General features: G+C 37.6%; 1 protein-coding gene across 1 annotated transcript in view; it reads left to right on the top strand.

The window, feature by feature from the left end:
• FILIP1 (filamin A interacting protein 1) overlaps positions 1–11,669 on the top strand; it is a 266,678-nt gene extending 255,009 nt beyond the window's left edge. The window contains exon 7 of the mRNA XM_068551636.1: positions 8,541–11,669. Coding sequence (XP_068407737.1) covers positions 8,541–8,581 — 41 coding nt within the window. The 3' untranslated portion in view covers positions 8,582–11,669. The remainder of the gene's footprint in view (positions 1–8,540) is intronic.
• The last annotated feature ends 3,019 nt before the right edge of the window (positions 11,670–14,688 follow it).

Below are 14,688 nucleotides of genomic sequence, written 5' to 3'. Positions count from 1 at the left end.
TTTAGTCCTCTTACATGTCTCTTCCCTTCCCTTTTCCCCATCCTCACAATATGATTGCATCACACATTTTTTGATACATCAGCAGCCAGCAGCCAGCATGTTTCATGTTCATATGTTTACAATGTTAGTTTAAATATTGTTCCCTGCTGAGCCAAGTAGTCTACTATGATTATGTTTCCTTCCTCTTACCGTGTTACCCCTTCAAAAGAATAATCGCTTTAATTTTTCATCTGCTTGCTTTTCTGTGTATCTATCTGTATTTTTTCCAAATGCTCCAATAGATCTACCAAACACATATGAGTAATTTTTCCAAACACTTAAGCACATCAGTTTCATACTTTTCCCTGGAAGCCTTACTAGTTCAACCCTCTGCTTCCCTACTTAGTCTGGAATGGTGGTCCTTTACACCTGCTGTTCAGCTGTTGTCCTGTTGCCTACATTGAATCCTCTGTTTCCTGGAGTTCTTATCTTCTACTTCTTTTGCTTACCTGTTTGTCTGTCTGCCTATCTGTCTATCTACCTATCTATCTATCTATCTATCACCTATCTATCTATCTATCTATCTATCGAAGCTCATCTTCCAGTAGTTTCTATGGAGAAAAATCCTCCAGTAACCTTCCTGAGGCAGGCTACCTGCATTCTGGGAACAGATCAGGGAGATGAAGTGGAGAATCTCACAGTTTAGGCACTCCCTTGCATTCAGCCCATTTTGTACGTAGGTCCAGAACTTGTTAGGTCAGTGTTTTCAGGGAATAAACCCCGGATCTCTGTAAGGGTGAAAGTAGGGTGAGGCTATGCTCCTCTCCCTCTGTGCCTGAGACATCTAATCTCCTTCTGATACCTTGAACTTCTCTGACTGCCCTGCCTCAGTCTCCCTTGCTGGCTCCTTATTGTATGCATGCATTTTTTTTTTTAATTGAAGTATAGTTGATTTACAATGTTGTGTTCATTACTGCTGTACAGCAAAGTGATTCAGTTACACATATATATACATTCTTTTTTTTAATATTCTTTTCCGTTATGGTTTATCACAGGATATTGAATATAGTTCCCTGTGCTCTACAGTAGGACCTTGTTGTTTATCCATTCTATATATAAAAGTTTACATCTGCTAATCCCAGCCTCCCAATCCATCCCTCCCCCAACCCCCTCCCCCTTGGCAACCACCAGTCTGTTCTCTATGTCCCTGATTCTGTTTCTGTTTCATAGGTAGGTTCATTTGTATCATATTTTAGATTCCACATATAAGTGATATCATATGATATTTGTCTTTCTCTGTCTGACTTACTTCCCTTAGTATGAGCATCTCTAGGTCCATCCATGCTGCTTGTGCATGCATCTTAAGGGTTGGTTTTCTCCTCATCTTTTCAAAAGCCATTTGCCTGCACTACATGCTCATTCTGGTTACTTTATTCACTCGCATGGCTTCAGTTATCTCCCATATGCTGATGACGACCAAACCTCTATCTCCAACCACGCACTCAACTTGGCACTGTACATCTCCAACTTAGTTCGTCTCAAAGCCACTCTCAGCAACCCCTCCATCCCTCTTCCAAGTTTTTTCCTTCTCCTATAATTCTCCACCTCAGCAGGAACGTCCTGAGCTACCCAGTCACTCAAGAAAGCCAGAAGCCACCTCAGGCCCCTCCTTCCCCCTCGCCCATCAAGGAGACTCATTCAGCAAGTCTCTCATACCCCTGTCAAACCCCTGACACCTGAGGCAGCTGCGCCCACATCTCCATTTTCCCCGTCACTGCCTGAGTGGAGGTTCTAACTACTTCTCATCTGGATGACTCTAATACTCTCCCAACTGATCCCATAATCTCCAGCCTCAACACTTCCTGATTCATTTTTCATTTTGTTTTTCAAAGTGCAAGTTGATCATCTCACTCCTCTATGTGATGCCCTCCCAAGGTTCCTTGTTATCCACAGCATGCAAGGCCAGCTCCCTGGTGTGGCACTCAAGGCTCTGTGATCTGGCGCCCTACCTCCCCACCCTCCCTTTCCCTCGCCTGGACCCCCACCCCCAGGCCCACAGAACGCCTTGCACAGTGGCCAGATCACCTTCCCTTGACTTGCTCAACTTGTTTCTTCTCCCTGGGTTGCCCTTCCTCCGACATTTCCTTCTGGTGGTTCTGTCCTCTGTTCAAAATCTCCTTTAAAAACTTTGCCTCCATGAACAAGACAAGCCATTATTTCAGAATCTAAGCCGGGGTTTAAAGCCTGTCATTTTTAACATTTTTACAGCAAATGCTGTAAAAAAAAAAACTTGGTACTTACTGTAGAGAAAGAAAACCAACAGTCAAAGGATGGCTGGGAGTTGGAGAAGAAAGAGGCGTTCTTGCTTCCTCCTTAGTCTGCAATACAAACCTGCGAGAATGATACGGGGGGCGCTGACACATCATGCGTGAGAACACAGAGGGAGAGAGGGAGCAGAATTAGGGGAAATCCGGGTGCTGCCGTTCTGGATGGTGTAAGTCACTGCTGTTTCCCTCCAAAGGCACCGTGGCAGGTGATGGATGCAAAACGGCCAGCAGTCCTGGACTGGGGAGTTCTCGCCTCTGACGCTATCACACGTGTGGAGAGCTAAGGGGGCCTGGGAGCTTCCTGCGAAGCACAAACATACTTGAGTTATTTACGAATGGCTCATCCTCTCTTACTCCCCCAGAGGAGCATGAAAGCACTTCAGGAAAGAACAAGTTCCAGGTGATCTGTCATGCTCTTCAGTTTCACGAAGGACCCTCTGAAAGAGATCAGAGAGGCTTCTGTTTTAAGGGATCAAACACCACCACCCATAAGCAGGATTTAGACTGAGGATAGATATTAAGGCGAACATGGAGAGAAGGTGGATTGCTGAACAATGTGACTAGATTCCTGACATAGGACTGACCGGGAGATCAGAGGAAGGCTCTGTAACCTTTGGCAAACCACCTTACCTTGGCTTATGGCTTAGCATTCAGCTATGATCTTTTATGATTCTGGCATTCCTCCTTAGAGGGATAATATGAGACGCTTCACTCTTGTTCAGTGAGCCACTTAAAAGAGTCTGCCATAATGCTTTTCCTAAGAACCAATGATTAATTGCTTATCTGGTAAAAGTAGTTTTGGCCTCTCTACTTGTGCTAATATTATGTACGTGTGATGGACAGAATTGCAAAGCCAAGGGCTGTTTAGAAATGAACTAGACTTTAGAGGCCAAGAAGATAATTATCCCTATTATTAAAGATGAAAACAAAAACAAAACAAGAAAACCCCCAACGCTTAGAGTGTCTCATTTTCTTATTAATGATGAAGCCAGGACTTCAGTTTCTCCCAGTACCTTATTCAGGATTTCATACGAGTAAACTACTTCAAGTGAGCAAAGTGTATATTCATACATAGACTAAAAATACCCGCTCAATGGGCCAAAATAATATTGCCAAAGGATTTGAGATATTGAGCTATCGACATAGAAACCCTGTGTGTCAAAGTTCTCATAACAGCAATTCGATGAATATTATCCTTATCTAAAAAACACAATGCCCTTCTCAAGTTTCACACATAATGTTATATTCCATGCTATCCTGTGACCAACCGTAGACTTAGATCAACCTTAGCTGATCTCAGCATCCAGCGTCTAACACCTGTGTCTAAAAAGTAGAACCTGAGCATGCTTGGCTCAGGTATTTAGCTATTTTTCCACCATTTAGTTTTTATTTATAATTAATGTTATCAATGGGATAACTAGTTCCAATTTGCTTGTATCTGGGGGAACAGTAATCTGTGTGAGAGGTAACAATTAGTTTGCCTGAAAAAAAAGCTACCAATCATAACTGCGATGATTGGTAACTCCTGCAACCTGGGGGGCGGGCGAGGGGAAGATTTGGCCTGATGATGGAGTGGAAAATGTTTTGTAAGGAAGCAAATAAACTCTTAGGTGGCTGAGAAACCTCAAGAGAGTTTGTATCATCTGATTCCAAAGTTTCCTGAAGCAAATGACACAACTGATTAGCGGAAGTATTTTTAGTTAGCCGAGCTGAATCCAAAAGAAGAATACAAGTCCAAATCAACAGAGGAAGTTTATTGGATTTCCTATTTAAAACAGATGTTTTATCAGAACTCTGAATAACGTCTGAATTCACGTGATAGTAACAGGACTGAATACTGAAGCAGTTTCTTAAAATGAACCTTAAAAGTAAACAATATCTAGGCACTCCTACTTCTAAAAGGTGTAGAGAATTCGGATATTTTTGCAGGAGGAAAAATCCCCCTGCAGGCAGCAAGGTCAAAGCTTGGTAGCTGGTGGAGAAGAAAGGCATAGCCCTAAGCCAGTGCCTTGCTCTCCAGGCAGAGCTCCTGGGAGTAGGAGCCATGGAACAGGGGAACAGGCCATATGCCAGCCAAATTGATGCAGAATCCAACAGGAAATGTTTTCTGTAACATTGGTGTGCAGTTTCCTGTGAATAAAGCAGCCCTCCTTTGCTGATGCAAAGTCCTGCTATAAATTGAACTTTTGCTCTGCTTTGTCTTTGGTATATGAATTTGGAGGCTATCAAAGTGATGTGGTCTCATTTACTAGAGTTGATTTTTAAAATTCAGAGCTCAAGAGTCCCCTTGAGGCTTGGCAGGGCATAAACATAGGCACTGCTCAGGAGGAAGGCACTGACTTTGCAGGGAATACATCTTTCTTACTCCACAGCCAAGGGGTTCTCCTGGGAGGAATCAGAATTCCAGTTTGTTACCAGGTTGCCCCACCGTAGCACTCAAGAGACATTCTCCCCCAGATTTCTCCCCAAATCCTGTCTTATGTATACAACTTTGGATCTCAAGTCATCTGGCTGGCCAGTAGTTTGGGGGATACCACCCAAGTAGGATAAGTGAGTCATCTTTGTAAGGTCAGAAATCAAGTGTAATTAGGAATTGATAATACGTTAAACTTCCTTTCCAGGGAAGTTATCTAATAGCTAGTGTAATAAAAGAATGAATTCATTTCACAATAACATTATGAAAACAATGTATTTAATGTGTTACCTGAAGCTTCTCAAGAAAAAAAAACTTCAAGATAACACTTGAGAGAAACATATAGAGGAAAAAGTGCTTTGGTCAACTGTTAATATAAAAATATATGTAAAAATCCAGTATCCCATGTACATATGCTGATTAAGATTTAGAGGGTTTTTTTCTTCTTACAGTTAGAAAAATGGAAATTGTTATTAAACATCTACACAACAGAGGGCCCCAAATTTAAATGCTTCGCTATTTTGAGTTTGCTGATAGAGGTGGTAATTAACTGTGGCTTTGGTCTCAATCTTCCTCATATATTCTACAGATTACTAATGTCAGAAAAGTGGTATCTGTAAAAAGAGTAAAATTTAGATTACAGAATTACATCTGATTGTACTTAGGTCACCTTAGAGGTCCCAAATGACTTATTTGGGTCTTATTCTGAGATGAAATGAAGACAGAGTAGTAGATGGAAAAAGATTTGCTCACTGACTTTGTAACTTCAATAAAATCTATAACATTATTTTATTGTACTAAATCATAAAAAAAAAAAGGAAGAGACTTGGGAATTCAGTCTTTAAAAAAAAAGCGCACAAATAATGGCATTAATCCCCGAAGCATTTTTATTTTATTATTACTTTCGCTGGCAACCATGAACTCCCTATGCATCAGATAGTTTTGCTGTGTAATAAGTCACCTCAAAATTTAATACCTTAAAACAACCTTTTTTATTTCTCATAAGTTTGTGTATTGGCTGGGTGATTCTTATCTGAGTCAGTTTACAGATCTGGGGAAAACATAGATAATAAGCAAACATAGATTTAACAAATATACTTAGTAAGTTTCAAATGATAGAGCCACTATCATATAGATCTTATCTCACTGTCTTTAGAAACAAGATGAAATATGTCTCTATGATAGAGCCACTATCATATAGATCTTATCTCACTGTCTTTAGAAACAGGGTGAAGTATGACTCTATGTTATAAAATAAAATAACTTGGGCTTGTTTTACTTAAAGTAAATTTTATGTACATAAATATTAAACCCCATCTTTTATTATTGAAGTTGAATAAAATAAAATAAACTCTCTTATTTGGCATTGTCAAGTATTTTTGAGATAGTCTTTTTAGTAACATAATCTGATTAATAGCATTAATATATATATCATGCATGGATTACCAGTTTGCTACCTTAAAAATAATAATAAATGTAATGGTCCAACCAAGACATTGTTTCTATGTATGTACTCTTGCCATATATATTTTCACCAAATACTAATTCTGAAAAGCTATTATTATTATTTTTCTAAATTGGAGTATAGGTGACTTACAATGTTGTGTTACTTTCTACTGTACAGCAAAGAGAATCAGTTATACATATATGTATATCCACTCTTTTTTATATTCTTTTCCCATATAGGTCATTACAGAGTACTGAGTAGAGTTCCCTGTGCTATACAGTAGGTTCTTATTAGTTACCTATTTTATATATAGTTGTGTGTATATGTCAATCCCAATCTCCCAGTTTATCCCTCCCTCCCCGCTTCACCCCTGGTAACCATAAAATTGTTTTCTACATCTCTGACTCTATTTCTGTTTCGTAAATAAATTTGTTTGTACCAGTTTTTTAGATTCCACATATAAGTGATATCATAGGATATTTGTCTTTCTCTGTCTGACTTACTTCACTCAGTATGACAGTCTCTAGATCCATCCATGTTGCTGCAAATGGCACAACTTCGTTTTCCTTTTTATGGCTGAGTAATAGTCCATTGTATATACCTACCACATCTTCTTTATCCATTCATCTGTCAATGGACACTTAGGTTGCTTGCATGTCCTGGCTATTGTAAATAGTGCTGCAATGAACATTGGGGTGCATGTATCTTGAAAAGCCATTATTATTACGGAGACTATAAAATGCTAGGATTAGGAGAAGGCAGCTCTAGGAAAAAAAGAAGGTACTGTAGTAAAAAAATATTAGCCCTGCCAGGGATTTGAGAGATGATTTCTGATACCCTCATTTTGTAATGAGGAAACAAAGGCACACGCATTCTGAATTACATCTACAATAAGAACAATTCTAGATTTCTCTCTGTTAAATGTATGTTTCCTATGATCTCTTAAGGGAGGAAAATGGGGAAGATAATTCTATTAAGGAGGTTTGAGACCTACGTCTTTTCCCTCTTTGAAACCTACTACAGAAATTTTTAAAAAGAAAAAGTGTTGAGTGGGAAATAACATTTTAATGTGAGATCCTGATTTTTACCTGCATAATATTTTATTTAGTGTTTTTAGTTTTTACCTGAAAGTTTTGATACAATTTTAGGCCCTGAAAAAATTTGAGGCTAGAACAATTTTCCAAAGATAAAACGAGATAATGATTTTTATGGGTTTCTGGTACAGTAAAAAAAATCATACCTATGTCTTAAAAGCCTTTCAAAACCTTCATAGCTAGTTATTATTAAGTATATAAAACATTTATGTATTTACTATCTGTTTTATCCCAAATTCAATTCGGAAAGGTCAAGGGAAGGAGTGGAAATATCTCCACCTAGTGGTCAGTGTGAAGTAAACCTCTAGGTCTATGACATAATGAGCTTTAATTAATGTTTGCTTAGATATCAATTATCCATGTTAAAAAATGTAAATAGTAAGAATTTGCGACTAACATGAAAATAATAGGTGGAAATTTCCTCACGCTATTCATAAACCTTGACATTAGTTGACCGGGAGGTAATACATTTTTCAGACAGAGAAACCATTTGAGGCTTAGATATTTCTTTCCTCTGTTCTTTATCTCAGCAAAGGCAGGGCCCTGCTTCATTTTGCTCACCAATGTAGTTCCGTGCCCAGCACAGTGATGGGCATGTAGTAGGGCCTCACTGATATAATGAAAAAAAAGATGATAAATGTTCACAAAGCCATAAAGGTTAAAAGTGAAATCAATCAAATAAATATAAATATTACTCACTGTGGCTGGTACTGTTCTAATTGCTATTTCTGAATCTATTTTTATTTACTTTTATAAAAAGGAGTTCAGATTTAAGAGCATATGCAGAATTATGCAAAAAGCAGCAGTCAGAGAGAAAAATGAGTCATCTGTATTTAGTGACTTCTTGGGAATAATGAATATTTCCTTATTAAAACTCAAATCTACACCCATAAACAAATAAAAGTATGTGACTATCGTGCAGCACAGAAATTCTAGGCAATAGTCTGGTTTCCACTATGGGGCTTGTATATAGTAAAGACTGTCTTTGTGTTCAGTGCTTTTCTTGGGGAAAATCAATCGAATATGGTTAGAATATTAGACATGGTTTCTAAAAAGCTTCAAGAATTTAGGGGTAAAGCTCCTATGTCAATATAAAGAACTTACCCAAGAATAGGAAAGGTTTGCGGGAGAAGCTATTGGGCTCATGCACCTATTTTTGTTTGTTTTCTTGTTTAACACCTATGGTCTTTTAGTGGAATGATATGGTATTGACCCTCACATAAACTACTGATTTGAGTCTCAGTTTAACTGAAAATGCTGTATCTTTCTTCTCTTTGTAGAAAGCATCATCATACACCAGTTACGTATGAACTCCAGATGAAATGGTAAACCGAGCACACACTGGGTGTGTGTACCTCTTCTGAACCCCTGTTGAATGGATAGTATTTCTCCAGCTCTCCACCATCACTAAGGTCCTCTATGCTACTGATCATGACTGGAAATAATTTTCTACTTCCAGTGAATTTTTTTGAGGATACAAATGTAAAAACTGAACATGGTGTTGCTGACAATATAAAAATACGTAGCATGAGAGCAATTCAATCTTTATGTCAAAATAAATTTCTCTTCCTTTGGCAAAGCTTTCAGGTCCCTGGGCACATGCTGTGTAATTTATTTTTATAATACACTTTGTAATGTGATTTTTTTACTAAAGTGTTTCCTTTTTCATAGTCTATGGCACATGTATCTGTAGAATACACTGTCAGTTCTTCAAAGCATTGGTATTGGTGCATTCAAAATGGTAACCTATACTTATTTTCTTTCATCAATTTGTTATTTCTGAAAAAAAAAAAAAAGAAAGTACAACACTCTACATATTTCCTGGGGTAAATTCAAGAGGTAAATGCAAAGCAGGAGATTCTGGAAGAGGCGTTATTATTGTTTGTACAGTGCTGTGGTTCTGATCAAGGTTCAACACTAACAAGTAACACTGACTTAAGAGCTTAATTTTAAATACTTAAGCCAGTTTTTAAAGTTGCTCTTTCTAGTGTTCTGTGCCCAAAACCCTGGATGAATTGGGTTTCGTAGGGAACAAATTAATAGAAGGAGCTGTATGCGTTTAACCAGTAAGACTTACAGGAACATCCTCTACTGACAGTTCAATTATATTTGTTTGCGTTGTTTACTTATATGTACAGGACTTATAATAAGGACTGTGATATCAGGATATTTCTCACAATCTACCCAAATGAAAGCCTGAAAATAAAAACTGACCTAGATGCTATCAGCATCTTTTTAAAATATGGTAGGACAAATCCCAAGATAGATAACTTTTTTTTTCTTGATAGCTAGGATTTGCACAGGTTTTCATAACCACATATAGGTTAGAGAATATATTCTTTAAAGGTTCAAAGCAAACATACATTACTCAAATCTCAGTGTCAGACCTGCTGTTGAATTTAGGTTTAAGTGAAAATATGCATCAGAAATCTACTTGAAACCCTAATAGTATAGGTTTTTTTAAAAAAAGACTTTGTTAATATGGACATGTTTTCAATAAGGTCTTTAAAAAGATAACTGAAAGATAACTGAAGAGTTGACACATTTTCTAGGTGCAGAAATCATGTCTCACGTCACTTTACTGAGATTAAAGGAAGAATGCTTCTGAGTGTCACAAGGATAACTAGAAAGCACACAAGTAATACTATTGGCCCATTTCTCCAGTCCACGGCTTTATCCAGGCTCCTAAGGCCACAGAGGGAAATCCACACTGAATCTCTGGAACAGAAATATTAGGTTTTGAGGTATACCTTGTGGAATTAGCAAATCACATTCAGTAGCTATTATAAATTAAATAACTATATTTTATGTAAAATTAGTTTTGATTTTTGTAAGTAAAAGAAATGCTACAGTAGGTTTGTCCTAGCATGAATGATTGTGAATGCATCACAGACCTGCAAGGCTTTCATTACTGATTAAGAAAACTAGAGTGTGTATGTGTGAAGATTTAAAAAATTGTTATGGCTTTTGATTTCTGAAAATGTTTCTGAATTGTAAAGACAATTGCAATGAGAAAAGGGTTTTATTTAGTATTGTTGTATTTTTTGATTCACAGTTAAGTTCCCTATTGGCCAATGCTTATACTTCTTATGGCAAAAATGTTCTGATCTATCACAAACTAGCGTCTGAAGCAAGTAACTTTCTGAACGTGTGGGAATTTTATTACACTAAGAGTGAACAGGCTAGAGGATAAAGCTTTAAATACTTCTTGACTTTAATTTAAAATATTACAAAAAATTTATATATATTTGGACCGAAAGTTTTTGTTCCTCCTGCATTTGTAATGAAATTTGGTACTTGCAAAGCAGAGTGAGGGTGATGGTGTGATCCAAGTCATTCAGATGGATACAGAGCTCTTTTCTGCCTCTGCTATGGTTAAATCCTTTCTTTAAACTCTAATGGAATCTGAGTGACAGATGAGTAAAATTAACCTAAATTAATAAAAAAAAGTCTTGAAATAAAATAATAGAATATTAAAAATTAACAGAAAATAGAAAACACCAAATAGTCATATCCTTATCTAATGAATAAACAAACAAGGTCATAAATAGTCATATTCCAATATCAACATCCAATTGAAAAAATTGCCCCCCATGTGCAATCCTGGCACATGGATTTCTATATTTTTTATAATTTCTATATTTTTTATCATAAGCAAATCTCCAATCATCAGTATGAATGAGAATCAGTTCTGAATGGAATAATTAGGTTTTCTGAAATATAGTCATAATCAGTGTTTCCAGGTTAAGGCATATAATTGAACTAATCCATTACGTTGCCCTTTTCTTTTTGATAGGAGAATGTTTTTTGAGGGTATCTTCTACAAAGATTTTTTTTCAAGTATGTCATAAAATATTAGGGTTTGATGAAGTTAGTGGTAGAGGAAATATTCCAGATATTAGATGCCTGGAATGGTCACAAAATGTGCAGAATGAACTGCATCTTAGGACCACCATTTGAAAAAAAATCATGGTGTGGAATATCTAGCTTAAACATTAACAGAGACACCAACACTATTGAAATAATTCACAGCTTCTAAATACCAGTGCGAGGAGTAAATGGTGTATCAGACAATGCATTTAATATGTCTGTGCCTTTTCTATTTATACTGTGGTTGAATTTTCCTGGAAATAAATAAAAAACATAGCAAAAGTAGGGTGTGTTCATGAATTTGATGAGCAACAATTCTAAAAACAACAAAAATGCAAGATGAAGGTTTAAAAAAAACGTATCTGGCATCTGAGGCCTATACGCCCCTCCAGACTCCAGTGTTTATGCCTCTGCTAAAAATACTAATTAGAAGGCAAAAAGGAAAAATGACAAAAATTTTTGTAACAAATTCATAAAAATTGGGAGAGTTTCATGGAATTAATTTTGCTTAGTGACCACTAAAATTTTATTTTCTTAAATTTTCAGCATTTACTCCATAACTAAATGATGAAAACTGTGTTTGTTACTTACGGAAAATGCTGTAGATTCATAAATTTACACAGAAATGTTTATAGGTGCCATGACATGATTCATTTATTTTCTGGTGTTGTTTTCTTTTTGTTTGTTTATGTTATTTGGGTAATTTTACCTCACCATTCACAGATTTTGTTATTTTAACAATTCAGATCTGTATTTATTTAGATTTTGCTTTAAAAATATCAGATGTTAGCTCTTCCAATATAAGAGACTTACAATGTGATCAGGTATTCTTAGAAGTCTTGCAAGGTTTAATGGATTTTCAAAAGCAAAAGATTGCATTGAAAAATTTTGGAGCTACATTCTATTTTCACAGCATTCTCAATTTTGTTTCCTTTAAGTTTTATTAAATCCATGAGAAGTTTATTATTTTTCACTACAGCCGAGTGAATTTACGGATATGTACTTGTTTTTTCTATGAATGTAATATCCTACTTTCAGTTCTTCACAGGCTATTGAAATTATTTAACCAATTAAGACATTCTCTGTGTTATTTCCAAAGCCAACTGTGTTTATCAAAATCTCACCAGAGTGAGAAAAATAACAATTGTGATATGAAAGCATTGTGCAATATTCTTTTTTGAGTTGGAACATAATATTCATCAAATTAAAATCATTTAAAATGAGTATTCAACCTTCTTTTTTACTTAAAATTGTTTGCTTTAAAACAGTTTTCCCTTCTGCATTTTGTATTTTCTTTAAAATATGGTGTTTATCACTGTGAATATGCAGAAGCGGTGCAGCAGATCTGCCAAAATGAGAGACGCTTTTCCTTGGAGTTACATCATAGTGTGATGCCTTAGTGAGATGAACACTGTAAGACACCAAGAGACGCAGCTGGTTGCAGGGTTTCCCTCGCCCCTTTAGCCTCCCCAAATGCTTTGTCCATCAACATTCAGATATTTCCCACTGCGTTCCGCTGTCAGTCTAAAGGGAGATTACTCAGTAGAGTGAACGCTCCTGAGGTTTTCCAGCAGTCCTCAGCCAGCCTCTACATGGGCAGTTGGGTAATGGTTTCAGTAGAGTGTGCTGGGAGTGACTGTGGGGTTGTGCTCTGATCTCTTTTATTTGTCAGCCTTGTGCCGGAAATGGTGGTCCATTGCCATAGCCAATCCGAATGTATCTTTGCCTTACTGGGGACAAAGGAATGGGTTTCTCCTATTATTTAAAGATACACATATCCAAAAAGCAGGCAAGGCTGATGTCTACCCAAAGATGCCTTCCACAGGAAAGGTGCAGATGCTAGGGGTCTCGCCCATAATTGCAGCTCTTTGGCTTCTCTTCTTGGAGGAGTGGAGCCCTTTGGGGCACATGGTTTAAGAGCCGTGGCCAAAAGACTGTTATTTCATGACTTCCTGGGAGAAGGGGTCTCAGGCTTTCCATCAAATACGCTCAAATGGATTTGAGTCTAGCCTTTGAGTCCTGGGCTAGAGTCACTTTTAATGAGGACAGGCTTTTCCCCCAGGTAGAGAAACCAGAGCAACTTCTCTGGGCCCCACGTTTGTTGGCAATAGGGCACACTGCACCAAACGCTTTTCTTTTTCTTTTTCTGAATGTCATTAAAGTCTGCTTTTGTAATTTGTATTCAGTGAATCCCAAGGAACGTATGAACAATGTCAAACACTGAGGTCTGTCTTCAGCTGGGGCAACCCTAGTGACTGCACGGTTCCAGGCACAGCAACCTGGTCCACAGATGATGGTAGGAACCCAGTTCCCTGCAGTCCCCAGATCATTTTTGTTTAAAGATAATCAGTCCTCCTTTAGTCTTCCCTGGCATTATTTCCAGCATCTCTTTCAGAGATAAGTATCTCTAAGGATAAAATAATTTTCTTCTCTCTCTTCAGGAGTCCATTTGTCCCATTCTGCCTTATATTGACCGGCATTGGTGTAAAACGCTGCCTCCCTAGTTTGACTGTAAGCTTCTCAGAGGCAGGACTTGCATATTCCTCACAGTGAATAGAATATGCTGGATAAATGTTTGCAAAAGGCAATATAATTCCTTCTTCCAACTGCTCTGTCTCCTAATCTTCACAGAAGTTTTCCATGACCATAAACACATACTCAGTTTTGGTCTTTCTGACTCTTACTCCCATTTCTTTCTCCTCCTTGAGAACAAGGTATATGGATAGTCAAAATGGCAGGGTGTTTTATAGGCACTTAATTATTGACTCCTAATCCCAAAGGGTTGCTCCTTCAGCAGGGTGTTCTGTGCCAGATCTTCCTCACCAAATTGCCCTGCCTGGTGTTTCTACCCTTGCAGAAGCCTCTGTACCCATTGAAGGTTTCAGATGCAGAGTATCTGGATTTAACAAGAGAAAACTCTCAATAATCACTGATTCAGAGGGAAGATATGCTCTCTGCAAGGATAAAGGGCCCTTATCTTATCAGATCACCAGATGGTCTGTGCTATCCTAACAAGAGAGTTGTGGTCAGTCATTTTTGATTCACAAAGAGGCTAAGCACCGGTTCCCACATAGAGCACGGGTGCAAGTAGGCAGTGGGACAAATGGAGTACATAAGCTAACAAACTGAGCATCTCCCCGAAGTGGAAGGAACCGGAGATCTCTGTTTCTAGGGCAATGGCAATCTGCTAAGATCTTGCTTGAGAAAAAGGACATGATCAGCCAGGGTATACGGTTTTGCAAATTATTAATAATAAGTGTAGTATAAGGTTCAACTTTCTCTACGTCCCTTTATTTTTGAATCTCTTCTCTCCTGCGTAGAGAACCACAATATCACTTAGACCTGAGGACCAATTTCCTCACAATTTAGTTTTTGACATCATAAAGAGGATAAGGTGTGGTACCTCCACAGACCCTCTAAAAGTCCCTGTGCACACATTTTATATGGCACTGACCTCATTATATTTCAATTGTTTGTTGGCAAATTGTCTTTCTCATGGAGTAAGGAAAGTTTCTTTCCTCCACGGCCCCTCCCTTTTTAAAAATAATTTCACTGTTA

Source organism: Eschrichtius robustus, chromosome 9 (assembly GCF_028021215.1).
Source record: "Eschrichtius robustus isolate mEscRob2 chromosome 9, mEscRob2.pri, whole genome shotgun sequence".
NCBI classification, from domain to species: domain Eukaryota; kingdom Metazoa; phylum Chordata; class Mammalia; order Artiodactyla; family Eschrichtiidae; genus Eschrichtius; species Eschrichtius robustus.
Note: the sequence above shows the minus strand (reverse complement) of the source record. Positions and strands in the feature narration are given on the sequence as shown.